Source organism: Aspergillus caelatus (assembly GCF_009193585.1).
Source record: "Aspergillus caelatus strain CBS 763.97 unplaced genomic scaffold BDV27scaffold_228, whole genome shotgun sequence".
Taxonomy (NCBI): domain Eukaryota; kingdom Fungi; phylum Ascomycota; class Eurotiomycetes; order Eurotiales; family Aspergillaceae; genus Aspergillus; species Aspergillus caelatus.
In genome coordinates, this window is record NW_022475491.1 from 33072 (window position 1) to 59925 (window position 26854).

Sequence of the window (26854 nt, forward strand, 5' to 3'; positions counted from 1 at the left end):
CCCTGTTTAGCGGCGTATGCATCTTGAAAATGATAATAAAGCATTTTTGTAAATAACATGAGGTAATGGAGAACCACTTTAGATTGCATCTCCGACAAAGTCTGGAAGATGTGTCCTATAGGAACTCTCGAGATCAGCATAAGAATGTGTTTGCGGACCCGGGGCATAGCTGTGAATATTATCTACTTACTCCATAGCGTAATATGGATTTGGCCCAACCTTGGAATGGGAGGAAAACGGAGTGCCTCCGGGCGAGGTGCCCCATCGAACTGATTGTGTGGATCAAACCACAGCCTTCCGAAAAATGTCCACACCATCCCTTCTCCGGTCACACCGCCGAGAAACTGATCAGTAAATTCAGGAGACCTGCTAATAGTAGATGATGGCGTGGGTCTTCATGTACGATAGATGGGGTACGAGTGGATAATTGTTGCATTGAGTGGGATAATATTCTTGATAGGGTACAGGTTGCAATGGTGTGCCAATAGGCTTGGGTGTGAAGCACAAACAAACCGCCAGGATTGTGATCGCCATGTACGTAGCTGGTTAGAGAAAGTGATTGGTCCTGTGTGGTGATGAGATAGATTGGATGCATGGGCCTGAGAATTACGTGCAAGCCGCTATAAAGCGCAAAAGATACCCTGCTATAGCGGGTGTGGGATCTTGTATAGCGATTACCTTGCTCAGAAAAGATATTAGTTATCGGAATGTCATACTAGAAGTCTATAAGGCCCCGTGAACGCAAACTGGCTATACCTAGACGCAATATGTACAAGTATCAGGGTCCTCCATCATATTTTAGTAAGAGATTTACTGTTGAACCTTGTATACTTTGTTTTTACGCAGGACAATCCTTGGATTCCCCTGTTCCATGTCACAAAGGACGATAGTACATAGCTCCACTATTAGAATATGCCGTTTGAGGAAAGAGAGTATAGTAGGTGGACTCCTAAACTGCATAAAGAGGTGAAACATGCATCCTAGACAGGGACAAGGCAGTTTGGAGTTACTTCATAAATGAGCAAGTGGGGACGCAATGATACATGAGCCGTGGGAAGGGTAAGAGCGAGCAACCTCCGACATTAATGATTAGGGTCAGTCAAGGCAGCCCTGCGATCACGGAGCCCTTGAAAGTCAAGGCAGAATCGGTGGGCCACTTTGAAAGCTTGGCAAGAATATCTATTCTTCTTCCGGTTAGCTTTACCGCAATCGAATCCTAAAGTTCTTGCGCTTCGTACGCCTTGCCTAATCGGGTCACTTTCTTTCTACTGCTGGTGGCATGTCAGAACTATCATTCGACTTTCCATGGGTCACATACTACCTCACTGTAGCTCGCTTCAAAAAGAAGCATATGGTGTCTTAGTAAATTATAGCAGATTGGCTCAACTACTCATAACATCCATGTTCTCTACCTTCTGACGGGTTGAGGTACCAGCGCATCCCAAGTAGTATACAGGTCGACCGGCAGTTGACACCTGTATAAGCACTATATGATTAAAGTGCTGAACTATTGGCTAGGAACTAGTACTACGGAGTACGTTCAGAGATACAGTACGTATAACCTACTGGGGAACGTTGAGATATAGCTTAATCAACATATACCCCACTTGAAACATATTGTTCCCCAATCCAGGAGTATAAGTGCTAGTATGATAGAGTTTGAGATTCGAAGATCAGCATTATATTCTGTAAGAACCTCTCTAGAAAACTTCCAAACGCAGATTTCATTGATTTAGCCATGTTTCATTCCCTGAAAAGCCGATAGTTGTGGCCAAGACCGAGAGGCGCAGCATGTTTTACCCTCCACACTGCGGCACTGCCTCGCTGAAGTGGATGCTTCGGTCAACTTATAGGGGCTGGTGGTTAGGGCCCTAATGGTTCTAGGGTTCGATAGTCAGAATATCCCCACAAGGGCCCCAATCAATAAGGCTTTAAGGGTCCCTGTTTCTGGTATGATATGCTCTCATTGGAAGTTCTGCCCCAGATGTCGAAAAATTACTAAGCGGAAGAGTTTCATCGGATTTTACGGGGCAGATGGAAGGTGCACCAATCCACCAAATAGAAGCTTGTAATGACCTAGATTGCCTTTAGGTGTTGCTCATACACATTTCACAAGGCATTAATTCCACGCCCCTATCCTCTTGTTGGTGCTATAAGGCGTTATCTTAATTTCTCCAAAGAGAATATTATATTGTGTAAGAGGTTAATTCATTGCGGAGCGCTGGGTATATCTAATCCTAAGCATCTATATTCAAGGAGATAAAAGCGTCGCGCTGCAGTTTGCACGGTAAAAGAGAGTATAGAACCAATGTAATGAAGTAAAGTGAGGAAGACAAGAGAAAGAAAGAACAAAGGCGTCTACCCACATTCCGTTGGGCTGGTTAGAAATGAATGAAACATCACAAAAAGCCTGCCCCCTCAACTTGCCTATCTAAAATCAAGGTATACTTTGACCGTCTTCTCCTGACCCGTAAGATATAGATCGTCAATACCAGTAAGCCAAGTACAACTGCGCTGAGACAAATCTCACGCCAGTGTTTGTAAACGTAACTGACTGCCGCTACATCGTTTCCATGCCAGGTGGATCCTGGGGCGTGACCGAAGAACGAGTACGCAGTGGTGTCGTACATCATGGAAGGCAGTATAGCAACGCCATGTGGCATGGTAATTTCCTCACCAGGGCCATTTTGCACTTTTCGAAACCACTCCGTCAAAATACTGCTGAGATACATGGGTCCCGTTGTAAAGAATACCGTGATGTATTTGGAGAGGTAGAAGCCGTCGTGATCATGCAGGCCCAGGGCAACTTTGGTGATGAATGGATGTCCTGGGGTACTCGCCATCAGGTCGTTACTGACACCGTATGGTTGGGTCTTGGGCATCCAAGCAGGGAAATCCAGCAGCGGGTCCAACGGTCGGCGACAAGCTATATCCATGTCGATGTACACGCCTCCATAATGCCATAGTAGGAAATAACGGATAGCATCAGCCCGCTGGATGTTGTATGGGTAGGCATCGTAGGTGGGCAGGAACCAGTCAAAATGGGTTTCAATGAACTGACGAGAAGACTCGTCAGTCCAGAAGTATTGCTCGTAGGTGGGATTCAACACGCGACATGACTCGTAGGTCCCTTTCCAGTGCGAAGGTATATCGTTTGTCTTGTACGTTCGGTGGATGATTCGTGGGATGGAGGCAGGAGAAGTTTTGTTGTCTGCGGCATCGAACTGGATCGGTTGACCAAGATTGATAGACTCATTAAGCGCTGTAACATAGGCAGGGGAAAAGCTCTTTAGAGAAAGTGAATGGACTTTAAGGTTGTCAGAGAATTCAACGAATGACTGTGTAAGAGATACAAAAAGAAAGACTAGAGAGGCAGTAAAAAACGAAAGGAGAGGGTGTAGCCATAGAAAATTCCAAAGGGTAATGAGGGAACTCCTAGCCCTGCGTAGAAGCCACCACAGTGATTCCATGGTAAGGACAATCTTCTTTGGCCTTCCCTCTTGACTATCCACCATGTCTACAATGAAAAGATTAAGTATCGTCTTTAGATATACTAGGTTTACTCCTATCGTGGGCCAAGTGCAAGATGGCTGAAGGGACTGGCCCACTTGGAGCCGCTGCAGGTGTTGGCTTGGATATTTGCCCGTTCATGTTAGATTGTTTCAAGATACACAACAAAAAGTGCTCCACCTCTCTATATTGACTCAACTCAGACATATGGCGGGGCTATGCCAGGTCATTTGCCCCAAATAGTACGTGATAGGCATTGCTACCCATAGTTAACCTACTCTACCCTTTGTTCCGGGAAAGAGCGTGTCGCCTGAGGGAATGTATATTCCGGACTTCAATATTTCACTGACCTCCTGAATGGGTGGCGTGGTGGTGACACTATAGTCTATAGGAGGAACATGGTTGGATTATCAGAAAATGAGAGGGTAGTACTAGGAATGAAAATTTTGATGGACCGACTCAGTCCCCCTCCGCGACCGACACTAATCGCTACACAATGGAGGCTACTACGACTTTAGTTCTTGGCGGATTGGGATGCTAGTCCATTACTCACCGTACTATAGATGCCATGACCTTCCAAGTTAGTAAACTTTCTAGTTGCTTAAGACCTGGCCTCAAATGATTGAAAGTGTAGCGTCTATTCTGTGTAAAGTTCGGGGTCAGGGTTACTAAGAGCCACCGACACCACTTATATTAAGTACAGTATATCAAATCCAAGTGTGGTGTGTTGTTATTTGGAAGAAGGATCTCTCTATTATGAAAGCACGCCACGATGACTGGTGTGGCAGGCAGAGGAAAACGCAGTGGTGGATCTCCAGAGATTGTTGGCCAATCTCCACCATGTCGATGTTGCTACTGCTGTGTATATATCTATTTGAAGAGCGGAAGTTACTCCGGAAGCGACAGCTCGTTGAGGGCAGGTATATGGGCTTTGATCGTCTACATCGCCGAAGCCGTTTGTCTCTATGGTGGAATGAGTCCGAATGACTGAGAGAGAAACACTAGTATAGTCCCGTCACTTGTGCAGGCATACGTGCCCTAAAGAGAAGTTCGGCACACTCTTCTATACTCCGAATTTACGGTCTATTGACAACATCCGTTACTTTTCTAATAGAGTCTACAAGAAGAGGTGCCATAACCGTTGTATCTGGGAAAAGATCAAAGAGCCTGGCTCCATCTGACCGCGATGGCCAGGAGTAGTGAAGGGGTTCTGTTAGACAGCTGGCATCGGCCATCTTCCGAATCATGGTTCGTCCTGACCTAGAGCTGCACCACTGTTAGAAACGGTACCTATTCGAATTTTGGTAATTTGAAGCAATCGACTCAATGATGCCTTGCTGCGCCTCGTCGACCCCTGATTTAGGGCTGCGGGAAGTGCTTGGCGACTTTTGTTAACACCACTCACGGCATTGGATTAACCACAATTCTCTCCACTACTAACCGTGGGACTTTACCTAGAACATGGGTTAGGCCAAGAAAACCATAGCATGCCCTAGCCTACTGTTAGCACACTTGTTTGCTATCCATCCAAAGGCCTCTCATACGTCTAGCTATGTGCAGTGACTTGATCCTTTCTCCCCAATCATATACCGAACGTTGCGGTTACCTGGCTTTCATTGATCACAGTGATTGTTTACTGATAGCTATCACGTCGTGGTGTACTATGGGCAGTCTAGAGGCTTAAGTCTGCTTCAATATCATTGCATAATCTCATGTCGAAAGAAGGTGGGAAAACCAATGAGGGGAAGAAAGAAGAGCTATGATTGACAGTATGGAATGACCCAGATATGACACCTAAAGCACCCATGGCACATTTCCTATCCATATTAACGGCGACTAAGTTACATGATTAGGCCTTGCTAACGCACCGTTTCTGGAACAACAGCGGTATTTCATCACGCATCGACAACGTGATAAACGAAGTACTTTCTTCTAAAACTTTCTCCGCCCTCCGACGCATATCGTCCTCGGCCTCACGTTCACTGGATTTCGCCAACATAACGTGATACTCACGAAAGATAATGGCCACGGCAACTACAAACTCAACCTGAGCAAATTTCTTGCCTACACACGCCCGGAAGCCGTCGCTGAAAGGAATATATGAGCCTCGGACTGGTTTATGGATTGTGTCATATTCCAGCCCTGGCCCTGTCAGACCTTCTCCTGCATTCTTCGCCAGGAAGCTTCCCGTGTTCTGCTTATCCCATCTCTTGGGATCGAACACAGCTGCATCTGGACCCCAGTACACTTCGGAATAATGAAGCCCACTGGCATTGAGGTTGACATAAACATGTGGCGGAAGGAGGTAAGACTGGTTATGGTACGTGATATTGACTGCGGAGTCACCTGTCCACCTGGGAATGCCCGTCACTGGGGGATACATCCGAAGTGTTTCAAGCTGAAGGACTCAGTGATTACTCTAGGAACAATTACAACCACAAAAGGCAGATTATGCCACATACCATTACGCATAAGGGGCCAACGAGCTTTGGATAAACGCGTCTATAATCCCAGTCAACAGGGTTATGAGGCTCGTCATATGTTGCTTCTCGAATTGCCTCGTACAAATACTCCTGAGCATCTTGATTGAGAGCAAGGAGCACAAGAGCAAACCGAAGAGTAACAGCAGTGGTTTCGTGCCCTGCGATTGTGAATACGAACAGGTTCCCAAGTATCTCATCATCCGTGAGCTCAGGGTTGACTCCTTGCTCTTTGTCTCCCTTCTGTTTAGATCTAACTAAACCATCAAGTAAGTTCTGAGTTAGGGTTTCCTTAGTTTCAGCCGTCGACACTAACGCCCGCAGATACCTGCCAATATCGTCGAACGCATCGAAGTCATTCTTGAAAAATGGAAGTACGGACCGTGGGATACCTTTGGGAAGGTGGCCATTAGCTATAAATATTGAGGTAAGGTGCTTATTCAAGTACTCCATCGCAGAGCGGAACGTGAAGCGGTAGCCTGGCGAAGGTGTTATGGCATCCTTGAACAAGCCTTCGGCACTTTCAGTCGAATTTTCAAGGACGGGTCTGAACGGAAGCTTCACTCCGTATCCAACACTGCAAATTATATTGAGAGTGAGTTTTAAGATATCCTCTCTAGCGTCTGTCAAGACAAATTCGGACGGTGAAGTGCTTCTAGAATGCTCGTCCTCCCAATATTGCAACATTTCGTTGGCCTGGCGGATTGTTTCCTCCCAAACCAGGGCGCTATTTCTCTCATTAAACGTTGTCGCTGTATGTCGACGCATATGTGCCCACTGAGAGCCTTCAGACTGTGTTTCATTAGCCGAGACTCTGAATACTCGATGTCAATGCAGATAACAGTTTGGACATCTTACTGTGATAATGTTTGGACCATATATGTCCAGGGCCCCTATGATGCAGATATCCATTAGTTTTGCGGCAATATGTGAGTCAGGTCAGGATGATTTACTATATTGTTCGAGCGGCTTTGGGAAACCATGACGAGACATGCAGATCTGAGAGACTACTGAGGCGTCGCCCACCATGCAAGTTGATACGGATGGGGTAATGAGCATATAAACCTCCCCCTGCCTCTTATGGAGGCGGTCCTTTGCCGCCCAGCGGGTTTTGAAGGCGCTACCATAGATATAGTCGGCTAGTTTGGGTGGGAGCCATGTGTTGATCACGTATGGAACGAACTGAGTCTCAAAAAGAGATAGGAAGAGTATATTATGCGATGAAATAGGAAACGAGACGTATGGCAATCCAATCTTCCGTGCAAGGTTCCTGTGTCGGAGGAAACAGAGACCTATGTAGGCAATATAACTGATGAATAGAGAAAAGATGATGAACCCGAGCATACTTCTGCAAATATGTTAGTAGTTATAGCCGAAAAGTTGGATATAGTCTCGACCCCTCCTTTAGTTCAGACAAGGAATCAAAGCGGATGATTATAATATCCTGTTCTTATTTAAGACACCGCTTTCCTGTCATACCACCCCTGTCCATGGATACTACTACTTCATTCCAGTACCACCACGGACGTCAATGTGATTGGTAGGAAACTTGGTTTTTGTCTATAATTCTTGATGCCTTAGGCTGTAAAGCTTACTGATTGTGACATTTGATGCCTCAGGCGCTAACATTCAAGTTTCGATGGATGCCTTAGTGATCTTCCCGATGTGACCCTCTTTCTGGCTGTCCTTTTCCACTTGAATTGATAAGCATACTACTACTTAACTACTACACGACCTCCATAAACATCTCCACCTACCTAGTCACGCTCATTTCTGTATTGCGCTACTGTTGTCGCCCTTGTCTGTCGCTCACTACGCAACCCTCTCTAGCTCTATTATGATTTGACGTTCGAGCGCTCACTATGTTTCCATACTTTGGGCTCCTTAGGGTCCTTCCCTTCCTCCTCACAGTCTTTGTGTCTTTAGCTTCATCTGAGCATACATCGAATTGGGCCGTCCTAGTTTCGACCTCGCGCTTTTGGTTCAATTACCGCCACCTCGCAAATGTTCTCTCGCTGTATCGTACCGTCAAGCGCCTCGGAATCCCCGATTCGCAGATTATCCTGATGCTTCCTGACGATATGGCCTGCAACCCTCGCAATGTCTTCCCAGGAACAGTCTACAGCAATGCAGATCGCGCAGTCGACCTTTACGGAGACAATATTGAGGTGGATTACCGGGGCTATGAGGTAACTGTGGAGAATTTCATCCGTCTTTTGACCGATCGGCTAGACGAAGATGTACCACGGAGCAAACGCCTTGGGTCTGACGCGGGAAGTAATGTACTTGTGTATATGACCGGACATGGAGGAGACCAGTTTCTCAAGTTTCAGGACTCCGAGGAGATTGGAGCTTGGGACTTGGCGGATGCCTTCGGTCAAATGTGGGAGAAGAAGCGTTATCATGAGCTACTGTTCATGATCGATACTTGCCAGGCCAACACGATGTATACGCATTTCTATTCGCCTAATATCATTGCCACCGGATCCAGCGAGCTTGATCAGTCTTCATACTCTCATCATGCCGACAATGATGTCGGAGTTGCAGTGATTGACCGCTGGACGTACTATGTGCTCGAGTTTCTTGAAACTCAGGTCACAAGTGCGAACTCTAAACTGACACTGGGCGACTTGTTTGATTCATATGACGAAACTAAGATTCACTCACAACCAGGCGTGCGGTGGGATCTGTTCCCTGGCGCTGAGCAGGAGGGCCGCCTACGAACGGTGGTGGATTTCTTCGGGAATGTCCAGAACATTGAGGTTGAGAATACTACCGCGACTGACCCGGGATCTTTAAAAGAAGACCTCATTGAGATTGCGCGACTGGTTGAGAAATGGCGCGCACGCGACCGAGAATACTTGGTCAATCAAAACGACTCGTCGCTTCGCGGAGGTAACGACAACCCCGGATCGCAAGCTTCTTTATCACCCCACTCGCCTAGGAAGAACTTTGAGCCGGCCAAAATGTCCCAAGAAGCTCCTTGGGAAAAGCGACTAGTTGGAGCCTCTGTCTTGGGGGTCTGCGCTGCTGTCTGGCTGACTGGATCGATCTTAGGCAGGTCCTCAGTTTGATCATGGTCTAAAAAACAATCCAACTATATATTTCATGTCTCTATAGTCTCGTTCTTTTACTCATCCATGGCATTCGGTTGTGCTTTCCTATGCTACCAGCGTACAGTGTGACTACAGCCTGTGGTTCTGCATTATGTGATACCTAGTTTCAGGAGTACTGACAGGCGTTGTTGGATTATCATTATTCTCTCTCACACACACTCTCTCTTGATATATGTCTTTTTTTTTTTTTTTTTTTTTTTTCGCACATAATGGGCATACAGCAGCTAGATCTCTGGAATTGACAGCATTTCAGACGCTCTTCTTATTTCAGTCCAATTGAAGAGCACAGTTCATCTACCTCCTATCTATGTATCTTAAGAAAACAAAGGAGCAGAGAATGCCCTTGTGCATTAATTTCTTTATTTAGATTCCATTGTGAGACTGATAGGACAATTTCTATATGACAAATCAGACTACGGTCTGTGAAAAATTTTGATTTATTTGTTAATTATTATTATTTCTACTCACTATTCTCTTTCCCTTGCTTATTCTCTAACTAGTAAATTTATGCGGGTCATGAATGATGTTTTATGCTAGGAAATTAAATTTATTGAACCAGAAAGCGGGCTTGGCGGCAATCTCCGCACGTGTGGCACGTCCCCGACGCGTCTGGACATTCGCGACGAATTGCTTTTGTTACCCCAAGAGACTCGCCAACACCCGGGAATGGAGCCAACCAAAACACCATTGAATTTGTTTGTGTGAACAGTCCGTGGTTTGATTGTTTCTCGGCTTAGAGCAGGGCCTCTTGGAGGCCTAACTTCAGTATTTGTCGGCTCCTTCGTTCGCACATTGTTCGTCGACTCCCCCGGCTGCCATGTATCTACCTCGCCAGCTTATATCGCACCTTTACCTACAACTCCTTCGATCACACCATCCACTGTCTCCGCCTGTGTTGATTCTTGTGGCTCTGGAGCCCGATGCGCTCTGCGCTTGTCGAATTCTCACTGCTCTGCTAAAACGCGATTATATACCCCACAAGATCCAACCAGTTGCGGGATATGGCGACCTATCTCGTGCGGGGGAGGATCTTGTCAAGCCCATGCAGACTACCAATGGTGGTAGCGGCGGTGTGGTGGTCTGTCTAGGCGTGGGTGGCTTGGTGGACCTGAGCGAGATACTCTGCCTCAGCAACCCCGAGGATGATGTGGAGGATATGGGCGGGGTTGAGGTCTGGGTATTTGATGCGAGACGACCGTGGAACCTAGCCAATGTCTTTGGTGGCGAGCCCGTGTCGGAACAAGCGCTGGGCGAGATTGATGCCAATGCGCGACGGAAAACGCGCGGGGTGAACAAGGGATGTATCACACCCTCATACAAATCGAGTAGTGGGGGTATCGTGGTCTACGACGATGGGGATATCGAGGAGGACATGAGCAAGGAGCGAGAAGCATATTGCGCACTGTTAGAGATGCCGGAGGTAGATGAAGAAGACGAAGAGGATCTCGGTGATGATTCGGGCAGTGAAGGGGAAGTAGACCAACCATCGAGTTCGGACTCTAGAAAACGCAAGTCATGGTCGCGGACGGACGACGAGGACGAATCTGACGAGGAGGATGGGCCGCCCCGTCAACGGAGGAGAAGCAATTCGGTATGTTCTACGTGGGGCCGGTATTCCTTTAAATGTGGTACTAATGTAGCTTGTAGGGGTCCTCGCTTGCTTCTTCACCCACTCGTCAACGGCCCAGAGCGCATGATCCCTTTCATTCATCACGCGCTGTCACACCAGTATTAGAATCGCCGTCGCTTGCACAACCCAAACAGCCATCCGCGCGCTCGTTGAAACGGCGCCTACTGCGACTAAAACGAAAACATGAGAGTGTGCTACAGAATTACTATTCCTCTGGCACCTCATACTCAGAACCTATATCGTCCCTTGTGTACTCTTTGGCGTCGGAGCTTGGTCGTGAGGACAACGACCTGCTCTGGCTTGCCATTGTCGGCGCATCTAGCTTAGAGCTTAGCGGCCGTACAATGTCTGGGGTCGGTATCTCTAACTCGTCGGAATCTGGAGGGTCAGCTGGTTGGGGTGGTGAACGGGGCGAGCGTATACGACAGATTTTACGAGACGAGGTCCATCGGCTGAACCCACCGGATCCTTATGAACGGGATCGAGATATAAGAGGAGAGATCAACGGTGTTATCCCAACCACGGCAAAGTCGCCCACAGATAAATCTATTCGTCTGTCGCCTGAACCTAGATTCATCCTTATACGACACTGGTCGCTATATGATAGCATGCTCCATAGCCCCTACTTAGCGTCACGATTACATGTGTGGACTGAGAATGGTAGGAAACGACTCAACAAACTCCTAGCTAAGATGGGCATCAGCTTGAGCCAGTCTCACCAGAGTTACACCCATATGGACATGGAATTAAAACGGGTACTACGTCAACGCCTCCTTAAGTATGCACCAATGTACGGCCTGGATGGTTTGGTACCCGCGGAGGCATCTGGACATGCTGCCTCTCGTGAGGGATGGGGTTTCGTGCGCTGCTGGGGCTGGAAGGCTTGTTTGTCTGCCACTGATGTGGGTGTTATCATTGGTGCTATGCTCGAGGTCGGACCAGAGGAGGCGCCTGGGTCGTGGGACACAAAACACCTTTCGCGACCAAGGAGTGCGCCCGAATTGAATGGCGTCGACTCTACCGAGTCGGATCTAGCCAGTATTGTGCCCCGATTCTGGTGTGCATATGACGCCCTATCTCTAACCCCCGAGTCACCTACGCTTCTCCTAGAGGCGCTTCCCCTTGCTCAGCACCTACACCGCTCGATTTTACGCACCGGCACTTCTTTACTTTCAAAGCATCAGATTCGACACTTGCGTGCGTTTCGCATCGCTGTTGTCAAAGATGGGCCGGATGTCAAGTTATTCACTAATCCAGGGGCGTTGACTAAGTTAGCCCTGTGGATTGCCGAAGCAATTCAAGTACAGGAGCGGGAGCGAGGCGATTTAGTTAAGATTGGGCGCAAGCGTGCTGCAGGAACCCCTTTGGTACTGGCTGGACTGGATGAAGATCGAGACCTTTATGTAGTTGTCGGTACTGGTGGGGGAGGTGGTGTGGTTGACTTCGCTGCTTTGAATAAACGGCGAGAAGAGCGTCGGAAAAAGAAAGAAGTCAAAGAGACGAAGCGAAAGGAAAAGGAAGAGCGGCGAGCGAAGCGTGCGTCAGAGCGGGCTCAACGAGAAGCGGATGGTGAAGAAGACTTCGAAGAAAGCGAAGAGGAAGAATCATCCTCTGAATCGGAGTCGGAGTCTGAAGACGAAGACGATACACGCGCCGATAAACATCTTTTGCGGAACCGTTTTGGAATCGCTTTTCAAGAAGTTGTCCAAGAAACCAACACTCGCGTTCGTATTGACAGCTTTGATCACTGCGTGGTCGAGGTGCGAAAGGAAGACCTCGGTGCCTTCCTTGAAGCCTTGAGTTTCCGCAGTGTTGTCGGCTAAACCGTTGCTTATGACCGATGTTCGCTTTCCCCAAGGACTATGATACTGTCTTTTTCTGCGTGACTTCACTATTACTATCTCGAATCTCTTTGATTGGGCTTCCTTAATGACCGGTTCGGATGGCTGGGTGGGTTGTCTTTCGTTTCTACTTCTTCTTTTTTTTTAATTTTTTTTTTTTTATGATGAGATCTCTTGAGCATTGCGTGCGACGAGACTTGAGGAGTGCAAGGGAACGGTTTCTGCTATTCACAATAAAAGGGAAGGGAGGATATGCGTAATGACTGGTTGGGATCTATACGATCATTCTTTTCTTTTCTTTTCTTTCTCTTTCTATTTTTCATATTCTGTTTTGGATCAACAGCATCTGCATCACTGTCATAGTCATGACTATTTTGCATTTTCTCTGCACATGCCACGGCGCTTGCGGTGTTTTTGAGAGCCCTATGTTCCTCTTTCTTCTTTTCTCCTCATTGCATTGTTCTGTTAGACTGATTGGATTTGTTCAATGAGTGACCATGTTGTGAATAACAAGATGCTAGATCTTTCTATACTATAGAGAAAGCTTGAAGTTCTGGTTTGGCTATACATCGGACTAGTCTCCGATCCCTTCCCCCGCACATAATTGCTTCCAAGTATTAAATGTGGGGTTGAAATAGAGAGCTTCTCCCACCCCCAAAATCCATAACAACCACTTCATTCTTTGGATCAATTAACATTGACTCAATTCCACCGGTTAACGAGCCATCATGTCATCCTTACAAGATTACCCCATTTTACCACGCGAAAGCACCCTGGCCCAATTGCCCCCCGCATATCCTGCAGACGCCCAAGACCAGATCTCGCAACTCCTGGCCTCCTCAACTCTCAACCGTCTAGTTGTGCTCGACGACGACCCCACCGGAACACAAACATGCCATGACATCTCCGTGCTCACCGTTTGGGACATCCCAACCCTAACCGAAGAGTTCAAACAGAATTCCCCAGGATTCTTCATCCTGACCAACTCGCGCGCGCTCCCACCCCTCGAAGCTGAGAAACTCATCCGCGAGATCTGCGAGAACGTTGCGCAAGTCGCCAAGTCCGTAGGACAGACAGTGGACATCGTCCTGCGCGGTGACAGTACATTACGGGGCCACTTCCCGCTCGAAACTGACGTTGCGCAGTCCGTGTTCGGGGACGCGGACGGGTTAGTGCTCGCTCCTTTCTTCTTCCAGGGTGGACGCTTCACCATCGATGATGTGCATTATGTGGCTGAGGGAGAGAACCTGGTCCCGACGGGGACGACGCAGTTCGCGAAGGATGCCACTTTCGGATATAAGAGTTCGAACCTCAGGGACTATGTTGTTGAGAAAGCGGCCGCGAGATTTCAGCCGGAGCAGCTACATTCGATATCGATACACGATATCCGGGTGGGAGGACCCCAAGCAGTCTTCGAGAAGCTGATGGGCATCCCCCGGGGCGGTGTCATTATCGTCAATGCTGCGGCGGAGTCTGATATGCATGTCTTCGTTGCTGGTTTGCTATTGGGTATGCAGTCCAATCCCCCAACCTATTCCCCTCATTATTTACCAGAAACTAATCAGCAACAGCCGAAGCAAAAGGCAAACACTTCCTCTACCGCACCGGCGCAGCCTTCGTATCCACCCGTCTGGGAATCCGCTCCAAATCCCCCATAACAGCAAGCGAACTCCAACTCCCCGTCCCTAGAGAAACAGGCGGGCTAATCATCGCCGGATCCTACGTACCTAAGACAACAGCCCAGCTGAAGGTACTCACCTCCAAACGCGGAGAAACAGGCCAACTCGCCATTCTCGAAATGAACGTCGAAGAACTGATCGCGTCGCCGGAAAGCGCTGCAGGCGCAATTCAGCGGACAGTTCAGGAGGCCGAGTCCCATCTTCAATCCGGTCAGGATACCTTGGTCATGACGAGTCGCAAGTTGATCACGGGGGATAGTGAGCTATCGTCTCTAGCTATTGGGACGAATGTTGCGAGTGCCTTGGTCAGTGTGCTAAGGAAGATTCAGATTCGTCCGAGGTATATTATTGCCAAGGTTAGTTGTTTTCTTTTATCCGATATGTTCTGAGAGTTGGAACTTTGTGTGTGGGTATGGTCGGATACTGATGGTTTCAGGGTGGGATCACGTCCTCTGATGCTGCGACTAAGGGCTTGAATATAAAACGGGCTTTGATTGTTGGTCAGGCGGCGCCTGGGGTGCCTTTGTGGCGATGCGATGAGTCCACTTCGAGACATCGAGGTGTTCCTTTTGTGGTTTTCCCTGGGAATGTTGGTGGTGAGTCTACTTTGTGTGACTTGGTGGAAGCTTGGAGCTGAATGCGGATTGTTGGGTGTATACATGCATGTTAGACGTAAGTAGACGAACTAAATGAATTTTGTACAAACCTTTGCCTGTAACGGACCGAATGGAACAGGAACCAACGCAAATTTACTAACTGCCTACGAAAACACGGCATTTTGGAGAACACTGGTTGTAACTGGTGGCCCGTAGGCCACGAAAAAGACATTCTTTATTTCAACTAAAGCTAGCTGGCACTTCTACCAGGCCTAACTGAAAAAGCAAGGTGATATGTACAGTCTCAACCACCCGCAGTGTGGACCTACAATCTCCGTGCGATGTGCAATAATAGGAAATAGAAAATTAGGGGAATTTGTGAGCCCAACCGCGTAATGCAAGTATGATCAACCGCCTCCACTGTCACTAACGCCTGCAATGAGGTAGTCGCTCGGTGGGCAAGATAGCACAGAAATAATGTCTGTGTGGTCAAGAAAGAAAAAAGGTAGTAGAAAGAGAGAAGAAACCAACCTTGAAATTCCTGACGTCAGTTGCAACAGTGCGTCTCGTAGGACGAATCACTAGATCAACTGTAGGTTTTCTTTTTTAGTGGATTTCAGCTGGGATTATACTAGGAGATGTGCCGCCCATTTACTACATATCATCCAATCCGGATGCGGTTCTTCATATGGCTGCAACGGTGGCTGTTGATGTCGAGCATCTCACTCACGAACAGATCGGGGACCTGCCCCATCGTGGTTTTGGGCCTAACTACGGTTGATAGGCACTCACGCAGGTGTTGCTGTATTGGGCACTCCGTTGGACGGAATCTGACGTTTCGCAGCCGGAAGCGATGGATCCTGTAAAGAGAGATCAACGGTTGATATCAGTCATATTCAGATGCCAGAACTCTTGAGCACCGCTAAGTGCGAGGGGTCGAATTCCGTAGAAGTAGCTTGCCGTCCATAGTCCACTCGAATTTTCTTGTATGCACTTACGTCCAATGATTCGATGCCTCGTTTCTGACCGCCCGCTCCGGATTTCTTGATAATCTTCTTCTTAGGTCGCTGGGGACGCGTTTCTCCTGGTTGAAAGACATCTTCAGGAAGGTCGAAGCTGATTTGAGTGTTAAAGTACGAACTGCTAAAATCCAGGTAAAAAAAACTTACTTCCGCACATGGATGATGGCCAGGTCATTGATACCAGGTTGATATCCAGGCCAAGAGGTACAAGTCGACTTAAATATCTGGGCGTCGGTTGAAATATCCAACGACCGAGATTGACCTTCTCAAGTCAGTGGGATCAGATAGGGTTATTGGCTAACATACCTGGCTCCAATGGTTTCAACTCCAGCCCGATATAATATGTTGTGGTGTAGATGGTTCGGCTTTCGCCATTGGCCTTATTCTCCACGGTCTCTGCGACATCCCGTTTTTCGATCTGGCTGTTAGCCGCAGCCTGATGAGCAGCGTCGTTTATCTCATCGGTGGTCTCTGTTTTTTGTCCCTTATCTTGATACTTTGTAGACCCATTTTTAACAGCCTCAGCCTCCTCTTCGCTGCTGACGATATGAACCCTTTCGAAACCTTTGGGAAACGGGTGAGCCACTGCGATGGTTGACTTCCTGTCCAGAGCTCCAACCAAATGTCTAATCTTTGATTCAACAAGTCCAGACCAGACCGCTTCTGCTTCTTTGGTTCTACTCGATGCGGTTATGCTGAGGTAATACTTATAGTCGCGCGTGAAGAACGAATGTCTCGCGAAGAGGTCATTCCAAGTGTTTTGCTTCAGGAAAATCTTGTCTACGATATCACCGCCTCGTTGCAATTCGCGAAGGATAACAGTCTTGGTTGACATGGAGACGTTGTGCGTAGCGCACATTGAAGGGTACGCAGGAGTAATTATCGGCATCAGGTGAAAGCGGTCACCATGATAAATCTACGACCAGATCAGTGACTATTCGAAACCGACAAGCGACCAGTAGCGGTACACACCTTTGGATTCCAAACCTTCATCTGGAGAGGACCATCCTCGATTGGCTTCAACAACACAGGCTGAGGCCAAGCCCATTTGTTCATTATCCGGAAAAATTTGCCCACAATCACCGACCCGGTCGCCTGGGGGTATAGCTGACACACTCTAGCCACCAACATAGCCCAAGCAACACCACCGGGGAAGCCCACAATATTAGAGTAAATGGCTCTGCCTATGCATAGGGTGGAACGGTTAGCTAGCAAGCACTTTAAAAGTCAAAAACAATGTTCCTTACGTTGCGCCCAGAGTTTGATAGCACGTAAAGCGAGACGGAATGTTTTCTGTTGAGGCACAAGCTCCAAGATCTCGTCAGTTACACGAGTGCCATTGAGCGATCTGACCTCTTTTTCATCCAAGCCTCTAAGGTAGTCATTGTTCTTCAAATCAAGGTTGAGCGGAACTGAAGGGACGATCAGGCGGGCATAAATCAAGTCGATACTAATACCGGAAAATTCGAGTTTGATAATAGGTACGAAGGCATCTGGAACAGGAGTCATCTTCTCAACAGCCCCTTGTGGAGCCATTCTTTCAAGAACAGGGGGGAAATCTGAAAAGAAGTCATCGATGACAACATGCTTCGGACCAACAATCAAGGTATCGATATCCGACCCTGCCACGAAGCGCAATTAATATTCAGGAATACCATAAAAAAAAAGGAAAAAAAAAAAATCAAGAACAGCTGGCGACTCACCAGGTCCGTAAACACCCAAGCGATAACTTCCATAAGTAAAGATCTTTCCTCCTGCTGCCTCCACTGCAGCAGGGGAGAGTCCCTTCTTTCGGCTGACAACTTTGACGAACTCGACCGTGACACGTTGAATAAGCTGGAGGGTATTCTTCCTGTGAAGCCAAGATAATGAGCGCTCATGTCGAGCATTGTGAAAGACCCCTGATCGCCTTACCTGTGCTCGGTCTCTGTAGGGCTTTCGAAGTTGTTCTGCAACTTTAGTTCAGAGATCAGATCGTCATTTGCAGCGAGCTCATCTGGGGTCGGCAAGACCGTAGAGATCGGAGGAGTAACCCCCCATTGGCGAACTGGTGGTGTGGCCATAATGACTGTCTAGTTAAAGGTACAGGATCATGCGGCGCTTAAGTCTTCAAAAGCGGAGAGATAAAAGACAGGAAAATTAAGAAAGAACGTATGTCTTTTGGAACTAGGGAAGACAAAGGAAACGCGACAAATAAAAAGGGATACAGGAATGTGACGAGAAAAGGGAGGTGGAGTGAAAGGAAGAGAACGGGGTGAGTGAATCGATGGGGGAAAGCCGAACAGTAAATGAGAGGCTGATCAAGCCAACGATCGGAGTTGAAGAACGAAGGTTTATCGGTGCCACGCCTGGTCAACTGACTCAGCAGTGACGCCTTTCTACAATCACGTGCTAACATGGATTTCCCATACTTCGTCATCCACCAATCATATGAATTGCAGCATACCCCACTCTCCAATGTTTCTAGACGGACTACATCCATGTTTGTCTCACTAACTTCTTAGGGGAAACTTGCTATAGCAAGCAATCTCATGGCCTTATAGATAATAATCACGCTCTCGAGTGCTCCCCAAAAAATTGGGCCAGTTGCTTGTCAAGCCACTCAACGTCGTCCTTACTGTCACCAGGGCCGCCGGCCCAGTCTACAAGTAAACATGTCAGCACTAATCCTTCTGCAGTATGACAGGTTCCCACTTACGCCCCCAAATGGAGGGAATAACCCGAATGGTACCGATTTTCGGCTTCATGCATGCAACTTCATACTCAGAGTCTTCCGGGCTACGGCAATTAGCTGTCGGATTGATCTTAGGAAGGGAGGTGTCACTCACGGGAAGTAAAGGTCAGTTTTGCCCGGCAACACCAGCGTCTTCGCCTTAATTGAGGCCATGGCCTTCTCAAAGTCGCCATTATATGGCTCTTGATTGCTCACGTTCCCTTGCTGCCAGGTTTGCAGATGGGCCAGCAGATTTTCAGGGTCTAGATCCGCAACGTTAACTAGGAGAACGAGCACAGAGAGGGGCTTGTATTGATTTACCTTTAGAAAGAGCCCACTTCTCCCAGAAACCTTGCATGAAGTCCTCCAGGCTCTTGTAGCCAAGTTCAGTCTCATACAGCTTTTCTCTGTAGAAAGCTTGGCTAAATCCCCTGTATGAAAGAGAGAGGGAGACATTAGAAATGGTACAGCTGGACATGGCGTGTTGTTAGTCCTTACCAACCAGCATAAACCCTACCCAAGGCTTTCAAGCCGATTTGTCTCTCTTGATTATTCCATATTCTCGACGCCTGCCCAGCTTCAGGGGAACGGGTATCTCTCAAGACAGCAGAAGGCGTGTGTTTTGCTGCTAGCAGCGCACCTTTCACCCCCTCTAAGAACACTTGGTTATGCAAGGAGGTCTTTGCTGACCCACAGAATGGCACCACCAAATCCATGAAGTCTGGGTATTGTGTTGCCCACTGATAGCTTTGGGCTGCACCCATCGACCACCCAACCACGGCGTGCAGATGCGATATGCCTAAATGCTGTGTAACTAGTGTGTATTGGGCACGCACGTTGTCGTAGAAGGAACATGCCGGAAACACATCGGAAGCGGAATAGTTGGATGGGGAGGTTGATTGGCCATTCCCAAAGAGCGCCGGGATAATGATGAAGTACGCCTTGGGGTTGAGTGTTTTATCTTCCCCGATCAACCAGACGTTATCCGAGATCCCTAAATGTAGGAAATGCTCTGTTAGTATCGCTGCGGAAATCCTGACTTCTGAAACGTACACCCGGAAAACCATGTGGGGTAAACAATAGCTGGTAACTTCGGGTCACCAAATGTCTTGTACGCAATAGACGCATTGATGAGCTTTTCTCCACTCTGCAGCTCCCAATCCCCAAGCTTGAAGGTTTCGAAGTCTTGCTTGGTCATTTTGAATATTCGATCCCAGGAGATGCAACGTGCGTTGGCTTTGAGCGGATATAGCAAACAATACAGGTTGGGATGAGAGGGGATGGAAAGTTAATTAGTTACGTCAAGTATGTCTGTTCTTCAAGTGATAGTAGCGCCTTATTTATACTAGATATAGGCATCCCATCCCGTTTCGCTTATCAATAATTGGAGGAGAACACCGAAACTGACAAATGAAAGTTTAAACACGAGAGAGTTCGAGCCTTTTCCACCTCGATAAGCACAAGCGACAACCTGTAGAGTTACATCGTTCTCAAAGTGATGGGATTGCGATATGGAGAAGCGCGGAGTAATGTGTAATATGACAACCAGCGTGGTTTCAATTCCGCCCTCGAGGGTGCAAGGAGACAAACTAATGAATTATGATATATGACATATCAACATCCACATATATCCTACTCTTTTAAGATGATTGACTTGATTCTCAAGTAATGAATGTCAATTACAGCCCATCGACTAAACTATCTCCTACCCCAAACTGGGTGAGGGGTTGTTTTCGGGTGCTGACAAAACTCAAGCGCTAATATCGGCCCGAGAGTCGGTAGTAAAGTCTTTATTCCACGCACTCCGTTAAGGAGTTCTCACCGGTTTAGAGCGTGGAATTTGGAGGATGGCACTTTAAAATCCGTGGAATTTTGACGAATGTGGCCCGCAATCTGCTCAACGGATGTAATGATGCGATAGCAGCTAGTTCAGGTCAATTCACCACTGTAAATACACCCCCACCCTATGCATCGCACTGTTGTGAGAAGCAATTTGCGCCCTTCGACTAGTCATCTCTATAAGCAACTGTAAGTTTCCTTCGCTCCCAGACAAGTACTTCCGATTCGACAAGGTATCAAAAACTTGGGCAGAGTCCAGCGCAGATATGTCGCAATCAACAACGCTGATGAATGCATAGTGGAGGCAGAAATTGCCTGCACAGTTGCATGCCTCGCTACTATCGCTCATTTAGCATGACTTCGGCGTTCTTTAAAACGGGGGACGACTTCGAGAAGGTCCAAGCTGCTCGGCCGGACTTCAGGCGTGATGCAGATGTCACCTTCTCAAAGCCCCCTAAGCCAGACTGGAAGCAGGGCGAGGGTGCGAACGATGACGGTGAAAGTTTGAAGAAGAATCATGTCGAGATCGACCCTCATGAGGAAGGGAGGCCGGTTTCATCTAACTATAAGATCTTAATCTCGGGAATGGTTCCCAGGCCAATAGCGCTCATCAGTACCAAGTCGAAGGATGGAAAGTCTGCGAACTTGGCGCCTTTCAGTTATTCACAGGTCATTAATCATGACCCTCCTCTATTTGTCGTCGGGTTTGTTGGATCGCTTGAGAAAGCCAAAGACACGCTGAAGAACCTCGCCGAGACAGAAGAATGCGTCATTAACATCATCTCCGAACATTTCGTGGAGGCAGCAAATGCGACCGCCGTCAATGCTCCGTATGGTGTTTCCGAATGGGAGATATCCGGATTGCACCAGGCACCTAGTTCGGTTGTCCAGCCAGCCCGTGTGCAGGAATCAATCTTATCTATCGAAGGCAAACTGGTTGAAACGAAGGAATTTGAGAGCAGAACGACGCCCGGAAAGAAGACGGGTGTATTGGCGATTATTGAGGGTGTCCGGTTCTGGGCAAGAGAGGATGCTATCAATGAGGATCGAAGCGTGATCGACCTTAAGGTCTTGAAGCCTATCAGTCGGCTAGGGGGGATTCAGTACGGGCGAACCACTGATGCGATCGAGATACCTAGACCACAATTTTAGACATGACGGAACTGTTCCGACAGAGTTAGTTCCCGATTACAAAAAGAAATGTGAGCTATATTAGACAGGAGTGCACACCGACAATTGAGAAATGCCAATTTGATATAGGTCTCTGAATCTTGTAGTATCTGTGAGTACGTCCTGTATATAGAATGTAGGTATGATGCACCCCGATTTGAAAGCAATATCACTACTGGATAAAATGTATGAAAATTGGGACGACTCTCATGAACTCTGATAAATAATCATAGCATTTTCAAGTTCAGAGTTAAGTAAAGAAATCCCGGGTTTAATGTGCCAAAAAGGTGTTTTCTTGGGTGGGCTCTAGTCAATAGGTATCGGAGTTGATGCCGAAGGTCGGTTGACACTGCGATACGTGGGGACAGAACTTGAAAAGAGGGTCTGTTTTACCAACATTGAGTGGACAAGGCCAAACAGTGGATTTCCCCAAGCAACCCACTGCCTCGGGGACTCCGGACGGGAAGAGAATGGAGACCCCAGAGTCCAGACTCCAGCTTTATAGTGATTGTCCGTCCAGCTCCTTAGGCGGTTAAATTGACGCAAAACATCTGCAGGAACCGATCCATGACAATGGAATTTATCCAGATAATAGAGTTCTTCTCTAGATTCTTTTATCTTCCTTTTCTTAGCTTTGTTGTTTTTAGCGATACAACGCAAGGTTGAGATTGTCGCAAGACATGATTCTTGACCCCAAAGCTCAACAAGTTAGGTAGTACTACTCTGTAGACCGTACATTTGGGGTGCGTCACATGAGGAATCACTGGGTCCAATCCTTTGGGCCCGGAATAGTGCCGATAGTCGCGTGGATGTAAGAAATTTTTTTAAGCTTCCTTTGTACAGTTCATTTCCTGAGCCAGACACCGCGGTGGTTTTAATAATAACCACAAGTGTAAGTAATATTGGTAATTCCGCCGTAAAGAATACTGGGTCATGCGGTTGGAATTCTAGAAACCCAAAGGTCAAACAAAGAAGAAACGGTCTGGTCTGGGCGGTCAGGTCAGAACTGGGGGTTTTGTCTTTCGGACAATAGATCTCACCATTGGTGAGGGTGAGCCCCAAGGTGGTCAGTTGGTCCCCTTCGCGATCCCTCATGGACGGATACTACCTACTCTCCTAACCTCCTACTGCGACTTGTCGCTGGCTTAAACCAACTGCTGCCATCCAGTTGTCCCCTATCACCAATTACCGCTAAAGGGAAACAGAAAATAGTAATACGTTACAATCACACGTTCCCCTCACCTGCCCACTTTATTTCCACGCCAACCCGCGATCATACTATTTCCCGGTAACAACGTGGGATTCACCCATCGTCCATGGATTTTTCTCTTTACCTAGTGCTTCTTCCGAAAGATATTTCGTATCGCCGCTTTTGCCGTTTGTTGTCTTCTTCTTCTGCGACTCCCCCGGATACCGTTACCGGGGACGTTCGATTGCTATAGAGCGAGGAAAAAGCAGGTGCCCAATGTGTGGTGACCACGGATGATCATTTGCTCGCAATGAGCCACCCTTCTCCCCAGAAGAACGGCGGCAATAATGTTCCCCCTCCAAAACAGATTCGCTTCGTCTCAACCGATGGACAGCCTCAGACTAAACGACGTCGGGTCAACGCGGCGTAGGCCTACTCCTGTGAACCTTTTGTTCATTGTTGTCTCCTTGCGATGCTGACTCAAGCTTCTCTCGAACAGATGTCGGACGTGTCGCAAGCGCAAGATACGATGCTCAGGTGAACAACCAGGTGGGTAAATAAGACCACTATGACACAGCATCCGTTAAGCTAATGGAGTCTTCGTCCAGTGTGCAAAACATGCTCCGACTATAATCACGTATGCTTAGGATACAGCGAACCTACTGCTCATACTCGATCGCACTCCGATGTAGCATCACGCACCCATGCCATTCCTCCTTTACTGGGGCCAAGTGATGTCTCCGGTACAACAGTGAAGCTCGAGAGTCGTTCCCCAGATTCTCCTCCGCGGGCTGCAATACCACCCAGTGATGATCATCCGGACAAGTCGTCGGGGGCACCGAAGCCGTCGGAGCTGAAAGATGCTTCTCTGATGAGGGAAACGTCTTCCAAAATGACGAAGGATTCTGAGCAACACACTGTAGGGGAAAGTCCAGAAAGTAGTATGTTGCGCATAAACCTCAAGGGTGGCTTTGTGTACTCACTGTAACCTTCTCTGATAGGCCGTACGTCTTTGAGCTCTTCCGCTCGTACGCATGTTCCCTACTTCAGATACTTTGGGCCAACAGCTATTGTTCCTGGTTTTAAACAAATGGTTCGAGTACTCTACCAGTTGGTTACGTAAATGCATATATGCTGACTTCCATCCAGGTTGTCCAGGTCAGGGGCTCACGCAAGAGTAATGCGTCGCTATCCTCAGGTCAGTAGCACTTTATCTACCAGTTATTTGACCCGTCGAGTTGTTATTTGTGTTTATTCCTTTCTTGATGCCTTCTCATCCGATTCCTATTTCAACGTGTATTGATTGATGCCTTGAGCTACATAGAATCATTGTCTCCTCTGCGAAGTCCAAAGTTCGCGGACCTTGGTGTTGGTCGCCTAAACAATCTCGCTGATAGTCGCGACAACCGTGATGCCAATACTATCCCTTTCTACGACCGAGATGATTCCTTACCAGTCAGCAATCTAGTGACACACCTCTGTGATCTTTTCTTCGTACACTTGGGATGCAATTTTCCTTTCCTCCAACGTGAAAGGTTCCTCCGTGACTTGAAGGACAAGAAAATTGACACCATGCTCGTGGATGCTGTTTGTACCTTATCTGCACGGTTCTCCCCTCATCCTTTGTTGAGTCCTCCTCAAGCTCCGCTCATAGATGGCTCAGAACCAAAGCTGGATGTGAGGAATTCAGACCGCGGCCAGCCATTCGCACATAGAGCAATGGGCGCTCTCGTTGATGCTTTATCCTGTCCCACATTGTCTGTTGTCCAGGCGTGTTTGTTGCTAGCCTACGAAGAGTTTGGCTCAAACCACGACAGTGGCCTGTGGATGTATCTAGGTATATCCATTCGCATGGCCCAGGATCTCGGGATGCAGAAACTGCAGGGCTTAAAATATAACTACGGCCAGAGTGGCGTGACTCCGAATGCAGTTGTAACGGGGCAGGCGGGGAAGCTGAGAGAAGAAGAGTATGACGACCCCCAAAACTCTCAAATCTTAATGAAGGATGCACAGGATAGCGAAAACCAACGTGCCTGGGAGCGGGAAAGGGTTGACACCTTCTGGAGTATTTTTTTCCTCGATCGAGTCATTTCATCTGGGACAGGACGACCGGTGACTTTACGTGACGAGGACATAGAATTGTGCTTCCCCCTGCAATCAGAATCCTTGCTGCCTAACGGCTGGCCGGCGCCCTTCCCGCCACTTATACGCATAATACATCTGTATGGCAGGGTCACGGACCTCATTAATGGAATCCAGGATGTGAAACATGTCACCACGGACACCCTTAAGAGATTAGCTGGGATGGAAAGTGATCTTACGGGCATATACCAGCGTTTGTCGCCGAGGCTTCATTTTAACGCGGCCAACTTTCAAGCGTACGTAAAGGCAAAGGAAGGAACGAATTTTATCCTTCTCCATTTTTGGTTCCACACTCTGATAGTCCTGCTCCACCAACCAACGTTACTGAACTCGTTTGGGGGTTCTATACAACATCTTTATCCAAACAGCAGGGAGTTGTCGATGTCTTCGGCCAAAACTATTGCGGATATACTTTCATTTTCCGAACTTGTCGATGGTAAGAGCTTCATCGGCAATCCATTTACTAGTCAGCCGATGTACATCGCCGCGTGCGCGTTTCTGATGGAGAGCACGTATTACTCTTCCCCGTCGTCAGGGCCAGGCTCTCCTCCCTGCCAGCCTTTGTTGACAAATCAAACCAGTGGCTTTGTTATGCCCAATTTAGACCACCCATCAGATGGAGCAGAACGGAAGCCGACTGCTAAACATATCCTTCTCTCCTCTGCTGCGAAGGAGAATTATCAGCGATGCTACAAAGCCTTGAAGGCGTTAGAGACTTACTGGGAGGGAACCAAGTATATACTCACTGTTCTCGACCAAAAGGCCAAGGGAATTGTGGATCCTCTATTATATACCGAGGAAGAGATGGAAGGTACAGCTGAGATCCCATCGGTTCAACCATTTGCCGCACCTTGTTGGCGTCAGCCAAGTGCGCCGCTAGGTGCTGCTGGTGGCTCCGACGAGTCGGCCGTAAATTTGGAAGTACGGTCTCCAAGAATTGATCCTAGCCAAGGTAAACATTTCAGAATCCCAGTTCTTACCAGTAGCCCCCTTCTCAGTTGAACCCTGGATATCGACAGTATTTTGGCTGACCTAAATTTTCTTTCAGCCATAGGATGGGCTCTTACAGGAGCAACCAACTCTTCGCAGCCAAATCTGAGCGTGCTATATCAAATGCCTGCTGCGCAAACGGATTCCGTTCCTAATAAGCCCGCTTATTCGTCTCAGTATAGCCATAGCTACCCCAGTTTACCGATGCAAACTAGTACTGGTCCTGGCTCAAGCTCTTATACTCAAACTCTCGAGCCATCTAGGACTACTGCTGCTGCACCAAGCTCGCCGATTACAGCTGGCCCCGGAAAATATTCCCCCCTTGCCCCCTCCGGCCGCGTTTCGACATCGGATGCCAGCCTTTTGCTGGGCCTGAACACATCTTTCTCGACGTCTACCTCCCGACCTCCGCATTCTCACACCAACTACAATCAGAACCTAACCGCTACTTCTTCCCGGATTGATGCACCAACCTCCGCCTATAATTACAACACCACCTCTACTGGAAACGACCAGCAAACGGGTAGCAGTCATATGAATTCCAGACCCTCACAAATGCACCCTAGCGCTGGTTCCCACGTTAGCGATATACTCATTGAAAGTCAGGATATTGATATGGCCTCCCTTCAGCAACAAGACCAATTTCCATTTACCTTTAGTGGGGAAATACTCCCTTGGCTAGAGTACCTCCCACAAGATGTTCTCAACTACTTCGGGGACCATCCGAACTACCCGTCTCTGATGAATCCCGATGACGGTACTTCACGGCCGCCGCATTGAAAATCGTTGTCCTTTTACTACTTCTACCACAGTGCCTACGTGTCATGTCCAGCGATTCTTCGTGCTTTATCATAATTGGGGAGCGGTTTCAGGCGTCCAGGGTTTTTGAATATAACTTGTTTTATAAACTTAGAGCGAGCGCAGGCTTTTCTTGTTG

General features: G+C 47.9%; 8 protein-coding genes across 8 annotated transcripts; 4 read left to right on the forward strand and 4 right to left on the reverse strand.

The window, feature by feature from the left end:
• Nucleotides 1-2355: 2355 nt before the first annotated feature.
• On the reverse strand, nucleotides 2356-3470 carry BDV27DRAFT_168089 (glycosyltransferase family 32 protein; the record flags this gene model as incomplete). The annotated part of the gene is made up of 1 exon (XM_032074673.1): nucleotides 2356-3470. The coding sequence occupies one exon, from the start codon at nucleotides 3468-3470 to the stop codon at nucleotides 2400-2402; it is 1071 nt and encodes a 356-aa protein (XP_031923195.1). The 3' UTR covers nucleotides 2356-2399.
• A 1795-nt stretch (nucleotides 3471-5265) lies between these two features.
• On the reverse strand, nucleotides 5266-7390 carry BDV27DRAFT_135074 (cytochrome P450). The gene is made up of 4 exons (XM_032068440.1): nucleotides 6944-7390; nucleotides 6849-6883; nucleotides 5973-6782; nucleotides 5266-5908 (listed from the first exon to the last, which is right to left on the reverse strand). Exons 1-4 carry the CDS (start codon nucleotides 7332-7334, stop codon nucleotides 5360-5362), a joined length of 1785 nt encoding a protein of 594 aa, XP_031923196.1. The 5' UTR covers nucleotides 7335-7390; the 3' UTR covers nucleotides 5266-5359.
• Nucleotides 7391-7852: 462 nt separating this feature from the next.
• BDV27DRAFT_168092 (CDC45-like protein-domain-containing protein) lies at nucleotides 7853-13044 on the forward strand (the record flags this gene model as incomplete). Its single annotated transcript, XM_032074674.1, has 3 exons — nucleotides 7853-8854; nucleotides 10089-10697; nucleotides 10754-13044. 3 exons carry the CDS (start codon nucleotides 7853-7855, stop codon nucleotides 12557-12559), a joined length of 3417 nt encoding a protein of 1138 aa, XP_031923197.1. The 3' UTR covers nucleotides 12560-13044.
• A 206-nt stretch (nucleotides 13045-13250) lies between these two features.
• BDV27DRAFT_44925 (uncharacterized protein) lies at nucleotides 13251-14962 on the forward strand. Its single transcript, XM_032076668.1, has 3 exons — nucleotides 13251-14086; nucleotides 14149-14612; nucleotides 14693-14962. The coding sequence occupies exons 1-3, from the start codon at nucleotides 13306-13308 to the stop codon at nucleotides 14891-14893; spliced, it is 1446 nt and encodes a 481-aa protein (XP_031923198.1). The 5' UTR covers nucleotides 13251-13305; the 3' UTR covers nucleotides 14894-14962.
• Nucleotides 14963-15058: 96 nt separating this feature from the next.
• Nucleotides 15059-18180, reverse strand: BDV27DRAFT_135083 (polynucleotide adenylyltransferase). Its single transcript, XM_032068441.1, has 8 exons — nucleotides 17789-18180; nucleotides 17578-17726; nucleotides 17122-17496; nucleotides 16847-17058; nucleotides 16181-16790; nucleotides 16022-16136; nucleotides 15851-15968; nucleotides 15059-15712 (listed from the first exon to the last, which is right to left on the reverse strand). Exons 1-8 carry the CDS (start codon nucleotides 17935-17937, stop codon nucleotides 15641-15643), a joined length of 1800 nt encoding a protein of 599 aa, XP_031923199.1. The 5' UTR covers nucleotides 17938-18180; the 3' UTR covers nucleotides 15059-15640.
• On the reverse strand, nucleotides 18159-20110 carry BDV27DRAFT_135086 (homoserine acetyltransferase family protein). Its single transcript, XM_032068442.1, has 6 exons — nucleotides 19641-20110; nucleotides 19086-19581; nucleotides 18909-19018; nucleotides 18703-18850; nucleotides 18573-18652; nucleotides 18159-18516 (listed from the first exon to the last, which is right to left on the reverse strand). The coding sequence occupies exons 1-6, from the start codon at nucleotides 19783-19785 to the stop codon at nucleotides 18425-18427; spliced, it is 1071 nt and encodes a 356-aa protein (XP_031923200.1). The 5' UTR covers nucleotides 19786-20110; the 3' UTR covers nucleotides 18159-18424.
• A 670-nt stretch (nucleotides 20111-20780) lies between these two features.
• On the forward strand, nucleotides 20781-21578 carry BDV27DRAFT_148987 (flavin reductase family protein; the record flags this gene model as incomplete). The annotated part of the gene is made up of 1 exon (XM_032070990.1): nucleotides 20781-21578. The coding sequence occupies one exon, from the start codon at nucleotides 20781-20783 to the stop codon at nucleotides 21576-21578; it is 798 nt and encodes a 265-aa protein (XP_031923201.1).
• A 1146-nt stretch (nucleotides 21579-22724) lies between these two features.
• BDV27DRAFT_135090 (putative C6 transcription factor) lies at nucleotides 22725-26854 on the forward strand. The gene is made up of 7 exons (XM_032068443.1): nucleotides 22725-23211; nucleotides 23285-23334; nucleotides 23394-23726; nucleotides 23787-23878; nucleotides 23935-23983; nucleotides 24110-25879; nucleotides 25976-26854. Exons 1-7 carry the CDS (start codon nucleotides 23096-23098, stop codon nucleotides 26695-26697), a joined length of 3132 nt encoding a protein of 1043 aa, XP_031923202.1. The 5' UTR covers nucleotides 22725-23095; the 3' UTR covers nucleotides 26698-26854.